Source organism: Bufo gargarizans, unplaced genomic scaffold (assembly GCF_014858855.1).
Source record: "Bufo gargarizans isolate SCDJY-AF-19 unplaced genomic scaffold, ASM1485885v1 original_scaffold_1311_pilon, whole genome shotgun sequence".
Classification (NCBI taxonomy): Eukaryota; Metazoa; Chordata; class Amphibia; order Anura; family Bufonidae; genus Bufo; species Bufo gargarizans.
The window spans coordinates 233,867-249,532 of record NW_025334303.1 but is presented as its reverse complement, the minus strand read 5'-3'; the positions used below and the strand labels follow the sequence as shown (position 1 = coordinate 249,532).

Genomic DNA, 15,666 nt, shown 5'->3' with positions numbered 1-15,666 from the left:
GGAGACGTAATCTTGAAAGCGCAACACCACTCCATTCTCAGAGGACTCCAGGACCCCTGTTTTTCCCCAGCAGTCAGATCCCCTTACTTGAGGATAGCGTATAAATATTACTAGTGGAAACCACTGGGAGAAGCAAGTGGATAAGTCTGAAATACATTTCCTTTGGATTTTGCGACTTTCTGATAACTTTGGACACAATCTTGTAAATATGTACTACAATACCATCATCCTTTCAGTAAGGCCTCATGCACACGAATGTATTTTCATTCCGTGTCCGTTCCATTTTTTTCGGGGACCGTATACGGAACCATTCATTTCAATGGGTCCGCAAAAAAAACAACCCCAAAAACAGTAGGTACTTAGTGTGCATTCTGTTTCCGGATGTCCGTTCTGCAAAAAAGATAGAACCTGTCCTATTATTGTCCGCATTACAGACAAGGATAGGACTGTTCTATTAGGGGCCAGCTGTTCCGTTCCACAAAATACGTAATGCACACGGACGTCATCCGTATTTTTTGCGGACCGCAAAATACATACGGTCGTGTGTACGAGGCCTAACTATGAGGAGCACCATCAATGCAGAAGGCAGTTCAAAAATTCTAATTATATACTGTAATATTTATTTTTTAGGATTATCTACCATTAAAAATAATTAAAAAGGCACAATATTAAAAGTAATAAATTGCAATAGAGAACAAAAATACTTAAAAATAGTATGCAACAGCAAAATACTAATCTGACCAGTTGCTCCTAGGTAACTAAGGGTACTTTCACACTAGAGTTTTTCTTTTCCGGCACAGAGTTCTGTCCTAGGGGCTCAATACCGGAAAAGAACTGATCAGTTTCATCCCCATGCATTCTGAATGGAGAGAAATCCGTTCAGGATGCATCAGGGTGTCTTCAGTTCAGTCACTGAATGACGTTTTGGACGGAGGAAATACCGCAGCATGCTGCGGTATTATCTCCATCCAAAATTCCAGATCAGTTGCAGGAATGCCGGATCCGTCCTTCCGGTCGGCACATGCGCAGACCCGTAAAAATGTGAAAAAAAAATATATATATATAACGGATCAGTTTCTCCGGACGACATCTGGAGAGACTGATCCGTTCTTGCAATGCATTTGTAGACGGATCTGCATCCGGATCAGTCTGCAAATGCTGTCCGTTTGCATGCAGATTGCAGCAACGGAACTGCTTGCCGGATCACTCTGCCGCAAGTGTGAAAGTAGCCTAATCTCCCCTAGTGCCTTCACTTTCCAGGAAATACAGGACCACCGACAGGTAGAGATTTCTCCTTTTCACCGTTAGTGGCTTTCAAATGTAAGCATACTGGCTGTATCATACTTCAGGGGGCGCTAACAGCTTTTGTTCTATCACACATAGTAAGTACAAAACACAGGGGGTCAACTATGTTAGAGTAGCTACGAAGCAGATATATATACACAGGTCCTTCTAAAAAAATTAGCATATTGTGATAAAGTTCATTATTTTCTGTAATGTACTGATAAACATTAGACTTTCATATATTTTAGATTCATTACACACCAACTGAAGTAGTTCAAGCCTTTTATTGTTTTAATATTGATGATTTTGGCATACAGCTCATGAAAACCCCAAATTCCTATCTCTAAAAATTAGCATATCATGAAAAGGTTCTCTAAACGAGCTATTAACCTAATCATCTGAATCAACTAATTAACTCTAAACACCTGCAAAAGATTCCTGAGGCTTTTAAAAACTCCCAGCCTGGTTCATTACTCAAAACCGCAATCATGGGTAAGACTGCCGACCTGACTGCTGTCCAGAAGGCCATCATTGACACCCTCAAGCAAGAGGGTAAGACACAGAAAGAAATCTCTAAACGAATAGGCTGTTCCCAGAGTGCTGTATCAAGGCACCTCAGTGGGAAGTCTGTGGGAAGGAAAAAGTGTGGCAGAAAACGCTGCACAACGAGAAGTGGTGACCGGACCCTGAGGAAGATTGTGGAGAAGGACCGATTCCAGACCTTGGGGGACCTGCGGAAGCGGTGGACTGAGTCTGGAGTAGAAACATCCAGAGCCACCGTGTACAGGCGTGTGCAGGAAATGGGCTACAGGTGCCGCATTCCCCAGGTCAAGCCACTTTTGAACCAGAAACAGCGGCAGAAGCGCCTGACCTGGGCTACAGAGAAGCAGCACTGGACTGTTGCATGTCATTCGGAAATCAAGGTGCCAGAGTCTGGAGGAAGACTGGGGAGAGGGAAATGCCAAAATGCCTGAAGTCCAGTGTCAAGTACCCACAGTCAGTGATGGTCTGGGGTGCCATGTCAGCTGCTGGTGTTGGTCCACTGTGTTTTATCAAGGGCAGGGTCAATGCAGATAGCTATCAGGAGATTTTGGAGCACTTCATGCTTCCATCTGATGAAAAGCTTTATGGAGATAAAGATTTCATTTTTCAGCACGACCTGGCACCTGCTCATAGTGCCAAAACCACTGGTAAATGGTTTACTGACCATGGTATTACTGTGCTCAATTGGCCTGCCAACTCTCCTGACCTGAACCCCATAGAGAATCTGTGGGATATTGGGAAGAGATAGTTGAGACGCAAGACCCAACAAGACTCAACCTCTGGATGAGCTTAAGGCCGCTATCGAAGCATCCTGGGCCTCCATAACACCTCAGCAGTGCCACAGGCTGATTGCCTCCATGCCACGCCGCATTGAAGCAGTGATTTCTGCAAAAGGATTCCCGACCAAGTATTGAGTGCATAACTGAACATAATTATTTGAAGGTTGACTTTTTTTGTATTAAAAACACTTTTCTTTTATTGGTCGGATGAAATATGCTAATTTTTTGAGATAGGAATTTTGGGTTTTCATGAGCTGTATGCCAAAATCATCAATATTAAAACAATAAAAGGCTTGAACTACTTCAGTTGGTGTGTAATGAATCTAAAATATATGAAAGTCTAATGTTTATCAGTACATTACAGAAAATAATGAACTTTATCACAATATGCTAATTTTTTTAGAAGAACCTGTATATATATATATATATATATATATATATATATACACGCAAGATTACCGTGTCACATCCACCCACCAGGCCAAAGAAAAAACGCTGTAATCTACAAGTTACACCTGTTGTCACATAGTTAAAGAAAGACTCCAGGCATAATAAATAACAGTGTTATGCCGAGAGCAGAGACCAAGGCTGAAATACAAGACACTGGGATTCAAACAGCTTGACAGAATGTTGTCATGTCCCACCCATTCACGCCCTGCACTAGGCATAACAGTGTATATTTTTACCTGGAGCGTTCCTTTAATTCTGTTCAACAAAAGCATTATAATTTCTCTAATTACCATTAAACCAGACTGAGTCAAAAGTCATCATTTTCTACTTTTTGTTAAAAATAAATAAATTGTTCTTGGACATAAGAGGTTCTACACCAAAAACATTTTTAAACCTTCATAAATGTTTTGACAAGTCCTTATTTTAGTTGTGATGTACATAATTTTGCTAAACTTTTTAATTCTTTGACCCTCTGTCAGTGATATAATTTTTTGAGAACAAAAAGGTTCCCGACTAACACGTTTGAGTCCACTGGTGTCATGTTTGGTGTCCCCCGTTTGCTATCTGCTATCGACTCAGACAGGGGTCCTGGGCAAGAGCCCCCTCCCAATGACATTTATATGCCCTAATGGGAATATATAGACATAAGTACCTGTCGACACATTTCGTAAGCAAACAAAGGATTTGGTGGAGAACCTCAAGAATAATAAAAGTGATGATCATAAATAATAATAGTAAAAATCTCACATAGCACATTTCCTGCGCTTCCTGTGAAAGAGCCAGACTGATCAGATGGAGATTGAGGATTATTTGCCAGCTCCTTGTAGGCATAGGGTTGCGGTTGACTGAGGTCCTTTGGCATACCTCTTGAAGAAGGTAGCTCAATTGGCATTGATTCACTGTTAAACACTTTCTTTGAAATAAATACTTCCTTTGTCGGAGCCGGTGAAACATGGAGTGGGTCATCAACTGATAGATCCTCCAGTTCTTCTGGTAACAAAGTTGCTGATTCTTCTTCCAGACGCATTAATCTGTTCTTATAGTCCGCATTGCTCTCTTCGGTATTAATAATGGTCTTTTCTATGGTTTCTTCTTCCACTGGAAGATTTTCTTGTCTATAAAAAGAATATTTAGGTTTTTCTTTTTCAGGAATTGTGTTGGTCACATAAGCATCCTTAGCTTCCACGGATGACTTTCTGCTTCTGTTAGAATACAGAGGATCTTCGAATGCAGATTTCTTTTCCATGAAGTTAGATGAGGGAGCCATGTTTTGTATATCAGACCTTGGAATTTCAAAGCTTTGCACAGCAGAAGTGCTCCTTGCACTTTGCAAAGTTGGAGTTATTTTTGGCTTTTCATAGTTATCCTCTGGTTCACTAGGGTCAACGGCAGCTGCTTCCTGCTCTAGTTTCTTTAGCGCAGCACCAAAATCATTTTCATCTACTCGACTTGGTGCTGATGTTTTCTCGACCACTTCTTCAATCCCATTTGTATCTTCATTATGGTGTGGAGATGACTGAACTGTGTAATTTGCACTGGATTTCTGAGGAGACTCATGTGTATCCTCTTCGGCTGGCATGAGATGTTCAAAACCAATTTTAAATGAAGACTTTACAGGACTCGCCGAGTTCTGCATCAATATTGTTTCAGGTTGCTCATCCTGATCTTCAACGATAGATGGTGTGGAGGCTTCAATTTTCAACCTATTCAGTGCTGCAATAAATTCTTGATGATCATTCCCTTTGGGAACAAAGGATTTATCTATGATCTCTTCCGTTTCAATCAGTTGTTGCTCCTTACCTTTTGAGTTTGGGTCTTCTTGGTGTTCACGGTCAGATTTGGTGGGCACAGATTCATATTCTTCCATCAGCTTCTGAAAACCAATTTTGAACTCATTTGCCGTTTTTGCTGGTGCAACACTTCTCTCTACACTTTCTTCAATTTCTTCTTCTGGAGACTGTTTAGGGGATGTATTTGTTTCTTTAGCAGGGGATGGTGTGTTACTAATTTGTACAACACGTTCATAAAACTTTGTAGGAGGAAGCTTCTTTTCTGCCGAAGATACTGAAAATGTAGTTGTGTTTTTCTTCTGATCCAACAAGTCCGACTCCTTAAAAGGAGAAATCTGTTTGTCTTTACTCTTCACATATTCAGGTTCTGTAACCTTAGGAGTTTCTAAAGCTTCAGCTGTTAGTTTCTGAAGGGCACTTGAAAACTCTTCAGCTTGGTTTTTCCTGTTTATCACAGTCTTATCAATGTTTTCCATAACTTCTTCACCAGGTTGGACTTGATCTTCATCAGCATTTAATTGCTCAGCCCCATAAACAGTAGGAGTCTGTGCTAACCAAGAAGCTACTTTCTGAGAAGTTTGTTCCTCCTCAGATAGGCTGTCAAATGAACTCGGGAGACTGAGGTCACTTACAGGGATCTCTTTAGAATTTCTTTGTATAAAGTCAGCTCGGATGGGCTTGTTTCTCTTGGAGACATCTGTAAGGATTTTTTCTGGTGATGTAGCTACATCTCCCTTAGACCAATTTTTGTCTTCTACATTCCAGAAATGCTTTAAGCTCTGAAACTGGGATGGGTTGGACAGCTGTTCACTTGGCATATCATGAATTCTATCTTTCAACGACATTACTTTGAAGTTGGCAGACTTTGGGAAGTCTCTTCTTTCTGGACTGTCACGTAAAGTTATTTCACGAGTTTGGTAATCTCCACTTAATGGCCTGGAAGACAATGGTAAAGTTTGGGCTACAGGAAAGTTGGATGAAGGTGCTGCTATTTTACCTTCAACTTCAGGTGTATTTTTAAGAAACATGGACTTATATTTAGTATCTGTTTTGTGTTTACCAGGAGAATACTTGGAATTCGTTCTATTTTCAGGATCGGGTTTAACATATCTGTCTGCCAATAAATCTTCATTCTCCGAAGTATATGGACGTCTCCACTTTGGGAAATAGTCACCATCATGAATACTAGGCTTTGGTTCATCTTCATAAACATTATAAGATGACCGCGTATTTGAGGCCTTTTCAGGAGCCAAAATGTCTTCATTGGTGGAAACTTGTCCTGGTTGGATAATGGTATAACTGGATCCATAGTTTATTTTACCACCTCCACCATAACTTTTTCCAAACTCCAGTGATTTTTCTCTTTGGTAAGCTTTTTCAGTCTTGCCTCTTTGGTCAAGAAGTCTTGGCTCCATGAGAGCATCTTCCATTGCAAAGTCTGTGGGAAAACCAACATTAACTGTTTTTTTTTTTTTTCCAGAGGCTACAAGATAACAAGCATCACACAGAATTCACGCACAATCTAGATTAGATATAAATGAATTCGATTTTTGACCAGCAAAACCAAAAACATCCAAAATAGAAATACGCCCAGAATAAATAGGAATATGGCAAATTCAGATAATCCCAAAATACCATTGGTCCAGCATGTTCCGAAGTATAGGGACTAAAACGCAGTATTAACAGATCGTCAAGGCTGTATAATCCAGGATGAGAGACCATCATAAACTTTCTTAATACGTTTAAAACCATAAAACTGTTGTTATCTACATGTTTTGAATACATAATTTTTGTCATCAAATCATTAAATCAATCATTCCGACAATTTTAACAAATAGGGAGAGCATCAGTTTAAATTGGGGTTGTTTCGGATATCGAATTTTCGATACCCAATCGATACTTTTGTCCAGATATCGATACAATACCGGGATTTGTCTTTTATCGATACTAGGATGTGCTAATACACAGCCCAGTAGCAGAGAACATTGATCGCGCTGCGCTCAGCGTGGCCATGTTCCCTCAGCAGCACCGGGAGAAGGAAGCAGTCTCTCCCTCCCCCTGTGCTGCTGCTGCCACCAATGGGAACAAAGAGGAGGGGAGGGCGCACTGCGCCACCAATGATAACTAATGTTTAATACATTCCAAATACAGGCAGCAGAAACACATTGCCGGCACCTGACTTCTGACAGGGTGCTGCGATCCGCAGCAATTAACCCCTCAGGTGCCGCAATGTGTTTCTGCCACCGGCTGTATTTGTATTAAACGTTAACTATCGTTGGTGGCGCAGTGCGCCCGCCCCCAAGCCCCCCCCCCCCAATATTAAAAACATTGGTGGCTCAGTGTGCCCTCCCCCTTCCCAGTATTAAAATCATTGGTGGCACAGTGCGCCCCCACCCCCCCAGTATTAAAATCATTGGTGTCAGTGGCAACAGAGTCCCCTCACCTCCTCATTGGTGGTGGCAGCTTCTGATTAGAGCCCCAGCAGTGTAATACTGGGGCTCCGATCGGTTACCATGGCAGCCAGGACACTAACCTCCCTGCTGCTGTGTGTCCTATGCACAGGACAGCAGGAAGAGTGTGGAGGTCCTATTCACCCTAATAGAGCTCTATCAGGGTGAATAGGACAAGGGATTAAAATATCCCAGGTTTGTGCCCCTAAGGGGGGGAAATGGTTATTTAATAAAAAGTAAAACACTAAAATATTAAGTATAAATCACCCCCTTTCCCAATTTGACATATAAAATATATAAACAATAAAACATATTACATATCGCCACATCCGAAAAGTCCAAACTATTAAAATATTTTAAAATTCTCCTATGCGGTGAACGCCGTAAAAGAAAAAAAACGCGCAATTCAGCATTTTTTTTTAGTCACCTTGTCCCCCCAAAAAAAATTGGATAGGACTCTTCGATTATGGGCCGGACGTTCCATAAAACGCTGAATGCACGTGGCTTTTTTTTGCGTTTTATTTTTTTTGCGTGGTATCGAATGGTATCAAGTATCGCAATACTTTAAGGTATCGAAACCGAATCTAAATTTCGGTATCGAAACAACCCTAGTTTAAATTATTATTAAACTATGTGACTTATTAAAAGTTGGACAGCTATATCACTCCCTCCTGTGTCCCTATACTTCATATTGTCTTTATACTATGATGCAAATATACTTTAGGAACTATGGTGGTCAAAAGGCCAGCCACCTTTACCAGTGTATGGGGACACCCCAGGATTGCCAAAATTATTGTAGACTGCTTATACCGAGCATGAACTACCCACCACCCCTGTTCATGGTAACCTTCTGTGGAATGTCAAAGGAAGGCAATCCTATGGAACCTCGTATTATAGGTCTATTCTCATCCCTTTGGACAGATACACCAGGGAGGTTATCCCGGTATTGAGAATTATAAACATCTGACCGTTGGGACCTCCACTGGTCAATTGAATGGGAGTCTTTCTTCTCACTGCAAGACCACAGTGAGGAGGCATTTAATGGAGTGGCAGTTACCCATGCATGCCCTCCCTCCACTTAAAGTCTATGGGAACGAGAGAGCTACCGTAGCACAGTGCTGTACTCCATCTTGGTCAGCCCCATGGACAGTGAATGGAGCGGCAGGCCACATGCCTTTACTGCCACTCCAATAAAACTCATTAATTCTAGTGATCGTTGGGGGGAGGGGGCACATAAGCCCCCCCCCCCCCCCTTCCTTCCTTTCCTTAGCAGTTAGACATTTATCACCTGTCTACTGGATAGCTGATTAATGCAAATTGTGGAAAACCTTTTTAAAGGGCTGTTTTATGTAAATCAGGTTTATGATGCTTTGGCATTATAACAGACAGAAGATGAGTTTACCTTTTTCTTGATTCGAAGAGGTAGACTTTGAAGGTTTCCTCACTTCAGCGTAAATGTTTTCTGTACCTACAAGATAAAACCAGTGGCTTTAGAGTGGAGGGAGCTTTTATATACGTTTGGTAGACCAAATAAAAAAAAATATAATAATAATAGTATATTTTTTTCTCTTCTTCTAAGACAGAAAAGAAGATAGATTTAGAAGATCAAAGCGTCCATTTCCAAAATCGCATTGTTTGCTGTGGTGGACGGTAACCCCTTCTTTTCCCACTATTTTTCATAAATAAGCCTCTTTATGTTACCATTACAGTAATAAGTCATCGAAAACTGTTCTCTACGTTGGAAATCCCTTATTAGGGTCCATTCACACGTCCGCAAAATGGGTCCGCATCCGTTCCGCAATTTTGCAGAACAGGTGCGGACCCATTAATTTTAAATGGGGCGGCAAAAGATGCGGACAGCACTTCCGTTCCACGGCCCCGCAAAAAAAAAAAAATAGAACATGTCCTATTCTTGTCCGCATCCACGGAGAAGAAAATACATTTATATTATAGTGCCGGTGTCCGTGTTTTGAGGATCTGCAATTTGCGAACTGCAAATCAGTTGCGGACGTGTGAATGGACCCTTAGAATGATTCCCTAGTGATCGTGTAAAACCCACCAGCACAAGTGTTTAATTTCCCTGCATCTCCACCACACGAGAATGGATGCGTTACACATTTTCCATTGAAATTGATGGAAATACCATGGGCGTGCTGAGTCCTCCAGCGCAGGACATGCTCTTTGTAGCTTGTGGGACCCCTCCCCTTCTATTAAATAGTATACCCTAATAATATTTTTGAAAATATTTTTTCTAAACTAGAGAAGCCTTAAAAATAAGATATTAATATTACAAGAACTCAGAATGGTAATATCTACAAGTAAAAAAAATAAAAATTCATTAAACGGTTTATGAAGAATTGAGGCATGAAACTTGATTCAGCAAACGTATGCAAACCAAAGTCCATACTGTCCAACCAGCTGTGTGCTCATTTCACCTAAAAGGAGGCAGGCTCAACCTGCGGCCCTCCGGCTGTTGTAAAACTACAACTCCCACCATGCCCTTCTGTAGGCTGATAGCTGTAGGCTGTCCGGGAATGATAGGAGTTGTAGTTTTGCAACAGCTGGAGAGCCGCAGGTTGAGCATGCCTGATAAAAGGTTACTAGCAATATGACTTATTACCTATTTAAATGGAACCGGTCACCAAGAAATTCAGCTAAACTAGTCACAATGGCCCAGAGTTACCAATGTGTCTGCGTGTAAAGTCTGTCTGACATACTTGACAATAGGGTGGGGCTTAGCTGGAAGGGGTGTGGCCTAAGTAGCACTAAAATTGCAGCACAATTGTGCCATAAAAATCTCAAAGTAAACCAACCATTTAGTTGGTATAGAGTCAGAGAAAAGTGTGCATTTCTGTCCATCATCCAGCCTGAGCCCCTGTGACAAATCTGGTGCAGGTCTAGACAGCCTAACTAAGCATCTTTAGGATTAGTAAATCTGGGCCAATCCATTGCTTCAAAAAAAATAGGTACGTTTAATTCATATGCAAATGAGCAGGTAAGTGCACCAAGGTCTGTCCTATGACACTGTGCACCCTTGCTCTTCCTGCTTCCCCCGCCTTGATTGACCGGGCCAGGTCCCTTCAAAGTTATCTCTCACCTGGTCCTGTCAATCAAGAAGAGAGAGGAGCTGACAGAGAAAGCAGAAGGCGCAAGGGTGCACTGAGTGGCTTGGGCCAGCTCTTGGTGCACTTAACTACTTATTTGCATATGGATTAAAAGTACTGTTTCTCCAAAAAGAAGCAACAGTTTGCTGAGCAAAAGGTATCATTACATTCAGCCGAGTTAACTCTTTAAAAGACATTGTGCCTGGTTTATCAGTGAATTTCCTGGTGACAGACTCCCTTTACACGTAACAGTTTTTCTAGAGCTCCGATTGGCCTTACAGGGGTACTCCAGGAAATAATAAAATGAAAATACGTAATTATTACTTTATTATAAATACATTTCCCAAATACCTTTCATTAGTTATAATGGCTCGTTTTGTCTGAGGAGCAATCATTAGGAGAAATAAAATGGCCGCCGTCCTATTAGTACACACAGAACCTGTCCTAAATCACACAGCAGGACAAGTTACTTCAGAACACTGAGGTAAAGAGCTGCCTTATCCTCCTCTCTGCTCTACTTGTCAGGGATTATGGTCCTGAATACTATTTAATATGAATCTCTGAAGGAACGGAGTTCATGAGGAGACAAAATACAGAGAGGAGGTGGGGATATGGCTGTGTCCTGTTGTGTGATTAGGACAGGTTTTGTGTGCACTAATAGGACACTGGCCATTTTATGTCAACTAATGATTGCTTCTCAGACAAAACGAGCCAATATAACTAATGAAAGGCATTTGGGAATATATTTATAATAAAGTAATATTTAGATATTTTCATTTTCTTAATGTGATTCTAATCTTATTTTAAATCTTAGATTGTCAGCTTTCAAATAAGACCAGACCCATATCTCTATCCTGAAATATGAAAAATTTAAGTAGCCCCCTTTCAGCTGGCTGTGATCTCAGTCAGCTTGGAGGAGGGGGTGGGGGTACAGTGGTAAGCCGACAGCCTGCAGGAGAAAATATAAAAAAAATATAAAAATTTGACATCATAAATCGTAGTGACCCAGAGAATAAGGTTTTCATGTTCTTTAGGCCTCATGCACACAACAGTTTTTTTTTTTTTAAGGTCCGCAGGTCCGTGATCCGTGACCGTTTTTTCGTCCGTGGGTCTTCCTTGATTTTTGAAGGATCCACGGACATGAAAAAAAGTCGTTTGGGTGTCCGCCTGGCCGTGCGGAGCCAAAACGGATCCGTCCTGAATAACAATGCAAGTGAATGGAGACGGATCCGTTTGACGTTGACACAATATGGTGCAATTGCAAACGGATCCGTCCCCATTGACTTTCAATGTAAAGTCAGGAGTCCCTATTATACCATCGGATCGGAGTTTTCGCCAATCCGATGGTATATTTTAACTTGAAGCGTCCCCATCACCATGGGAACGCCTCTATGTTAGAATATACCATCGGATTTGAGTTAGATCGTGAAACTCAGATCCGACAGTATATTCTAACACAGAGGCGTTCCCATGGTGATGGGGACGCTTCAGGTTAGAATATACTAAAAGAACTGTGTACATGACTGCCCCCTGCTGCCTGGCAGGTGCTGCCAGGCAGCAGGGGGCACACCCCCCGTATATTAAACTCATTGGTGGCCAGTGCGGCCCTCCCTCCCCTGTAGTTACCCATTGGTGGCCAGTGCGGCCGGCCCCCCCTCCCTCCCCTGTAGTACTGTAGATTAATTGGTGGCCAGTGGGCCTCCCCCTCCTAATTAAAATCTCCCCCCCTATCATGGGTGGCAGCGGAGAGTACCGATCGGAGTCCCAGTTTAATCGCTGGGGCTCCGATCGGTAACCATGGCAACCAGGACACTACTGGGAGTCCGATCGGTACTCTCCGCTGCCACCAATGATAGGGGGGGGGGGATTTAGAATTAGGAGGGGAGGGGGGCCCACTGGCCACCAATGAATCTACAGTACTACAGGGGAGGGCGGGGGGCCGGCCGCACTGGCCACAATGTGTTAAATACAAGGGAGGGAGGGGGCGCACTGGCCACCAATGAATTTAAAACTGGGGAGGGCGGGGGGTCTGCCCCCTCCTGCCTGGCAGCACCCGATCTCTTACAGGGGGGCTATGATACGCATAATTAACCCCTCAGGTGCAGCACCTGAGGGGTTAATTGTGCGGATGACAGCCCCCTGTAAGAGATCGGGTGCTGCCAGGCAGCAGGGGGCAGTCATGTACACAGTTCAAAGTATATTCTAACTAGAAGCGTCCCCATCACTATGGGAACGCCTCTCTGTTAGAATATACTGTCGGATCTGAGTTTTCACAAAGTGCAAACTCAGCTCTGAAAAAGCTTTTATGCAGACGGATCTTTGGATCCGTCTGTGTGAAATTAGCCTACGGCCACGGACGCGGATGCCAATCTTGTGTGCATCCGTGTTTTTTCACGGACCCATTGACTTGAATGGGTCTGTGAACCGTTCTCTGTCCAAAAAATAGGACAGGTCCTATTTTTTGGATGGACAGGAAACACTGATCACGGATGCGGCTGCAAAACTGTGCATTTTCCGATTTTTCCACTGACCCATTGAAAGTCAATAGGTCCGCGAATAAAAACTGAAAACGGCACAACGGCCACGGATGCACACAACGGTCGTGTGCATGAGGCCTTAAAAATAAATCCCAAAAAATAATGTTAAAATTGCAGTTTTTTTAATCTGTCCCTCTAATTTTTTTAAACACACTATGTACCTCCAAAAAAACAAATAAAAATGTGTAATATATATATATATATATATATATATATATATATATATATATATATATATATATATATATATATATATATACACATATATACATACATACACACACACACACACATATACATATACACATACATCTTTCTCAAAATTCAAGATCTCATACAGCTAAATTGAAGAAAAAAAATAATCGTTATTTATTAAATAATAACCGATGGAACACAGAGGGGTAAAAATGTGACTGGTCCTCAAGGCTACAATTAAAATATCTATAATTGGTTAAAAATGCACTTGTGTCTTCCGAGTTGTGCACAAACTATATTTTATAAAAATTCAAAATGTACAATGCAAAAAAAGGTGACTTTTTCAGAAGGGTTTTTCCAATTTCAATTTGACTAAAGAGGTTTTACAAGGCTACAAATGTTGATTCCCCATTCTTAGGATAGGTCATTAATATCAGATCCATGGGGTCCAACACCCGGGCCCCCCCCCCCCCCCAACAATCAGCTGTTCACCACCGGAAACAATACAGAGAATGGAGCGGAAGCAGACAGCTCCACTCTCTGTGTGGTGGCAGTGCCGGGTTACTGCAGCTCAGCTCCCATTCACCTCTATATAAATTTCTACAGCGAGTTCAGTAACTTTGCTTCCTATATCTTGTACATTTTTAGACAAATTAGGCAAAAGCTTTTAAATTCTACTGATTGGGACTGGAATCAGTTTTCAGTATATCAACAAATATGACCCTAGCAGTTCTGTACTTTGTAGGAGACTGGGTGGAATAAGAATCATTCAGTAATGATCATGGACCCCTTAACACTCAGAATGTAAGAAACACGTGCTGTCCAATATTAGGTGGGGCTTAGCGGAAGGGGGGGGGGGGCTCCTAGTTCATCAAATGTAACATAACCTGAAGGATTTTTCCATGAAATGACAACCCCTGTAACTGTATTGCTATTTGGAAGGTTGCAGGAGAGATACATTGTAGCATACAAGAAAATGTGGAGTTCCAGCTCCCAGAAGACAATTCAGCAGACCCTGCTTTCTAAAAGGTACCAAAATAGCACGCAATACTGCGAGTTACAAACAGATGTCTAAAAATTGTAAAAGGAGCACTGGGCTATACCACGTGGTGTAAGAGAAGATCAGTGGAGGATTAGGCAGCCACAATATTTACAAAGTTACCCTACGTCAGCTGCGTTAGAAGGCGACACTACCCTGTTAGAACATAAAAAAAAACTATACAAATATATAAAGTAATTTTATAATTGTAATATGTAGAGGATACGGTCGGCACTGCTGTAGGTGTGGGATTTAATTTGGTGCTGCACTGATCGAATGCGAGTAGTGGTGCTCAGCATGAAAAACAAGTAGTATTTGCAACAAAGGAGAGAAAAGAAAAAAAAAAAAGAATGCGGCACTCACCCAAAAAAAATAAAAAATATACTCTTTGCAGCTTTAGTCACATAAAAAGTTCAGCAGCATGCAGGCCAAAACACAGCTAGGAGGCAACAGCCGTTTCGCGCTTGTTGCACTTTATCAAGCCATCAGTGACTGAATCGGCGTGGTTCATAAATACTCCCACACCTTCGTCACTGATTTAACCCCAGAGGGCCCATGGCTTCACTTTTTATAATCCAGGCTGCTTCTTTCTGGAGCAAAATACGACCTCCATCACCACCCTGTGTTAGGGACTGGACAACTTCACATTTTAAAACGTTACTATTACCTCCATGCATTTCCTTTACGTGATCAATCAATCTAGTAGCCCTAATTCTGGTGACTATAGATCTCCTGTGTTCTCTGAATCTGATGTAGAAACATCTAATTGGTTTTATTCATTATACTATACTTCCAGTAGCGTTGAGTCTTCCACAATGCCGATGCGAACGGAGCCTTAGAACGATCTACCACATGAACCAACTTAAAAGAAATTAATTCAGTTTTGCTGGAGAAAACTGGATAACACATGGGGATAAGGCCTAAATAAAAGAAGTGATCATTACTTACCTGGCAGATCCCATGCCTGGCTTCAGCAGTGCATCGAAAAGGCCAGTGATTGGCTGCAGCGGTCATGTGTTGTCGATGTGACATCACCTCTGCAGCCGGGTAAACTAGAGCAGTAGGAAAACTAGAGCAGAGATGCAACATCTGCCAGGTGAGTAATGATCACATTTTTATTGCAGACTGATCCTGTGTTCTCCAATTTCCTTCTGAAACTGGACAACCCCATTACCTATTGATCGGTGTGCAATACATGTGATTGCTGAAGATGTATCCAACGGGACCAAAAAGTGCAGTGCGATGGCCCGTGTTTCATACAATAAGTAGCAACAAGGCCAGTGCTCATCTCTATCTGTAGGTGTTGAGACCCACATGTAAGAAGAAATTAGATTTTAAAGCAGAGTGACTCACACTTTACCAAGATGTACAGATGGGGGGGGGGGGGGAGCAAAAAAGAATGCCCCCACCCAGGCCAAAAATGTGATAGACAGAAAATATGCTAAACTCTAAATTGGTGTCCCAGTACAGATGTTCCCAGGTTTAGACACAGCAG

General features: G+C 41.9%; 1 protein-coding gene across 11 annotated transcripts in view; it reads right to left on the bottom strand.

Moving 5' to 3' along the window:
* The window catches only part of LOC122923176 (synaptotagmin-like protein 2), a 122,576-nt gene that overhangs the window by 26,603 nt on the left and 80,307 nt on the right, over positions 1 to 15,666 (bottom strand). For 10 of the 11 annotated variants that reach the window (XM_044273902.1, XM_044273901.1, XM_044273904.1 and 7 more), the window contains 2 exons: positions 8,699 to 8,764; positions 3,804 to 6,284 (listed from right to left, as the gene is read on the bottom strand). In XM_044273902.1, the coding sequence (XP_044129837.1) occupies positions 3,804 to 6,284; positions 8,699 to 8,764 (2,547 nt within the window). The remainder of the gene's footprint in view (positions 1 to 3,803; positions 6,285 to 8,698; positions 8,765 to 15,666) is intronic. The other variant, XM_044273905.1, reaches the window with a different exon arrangement.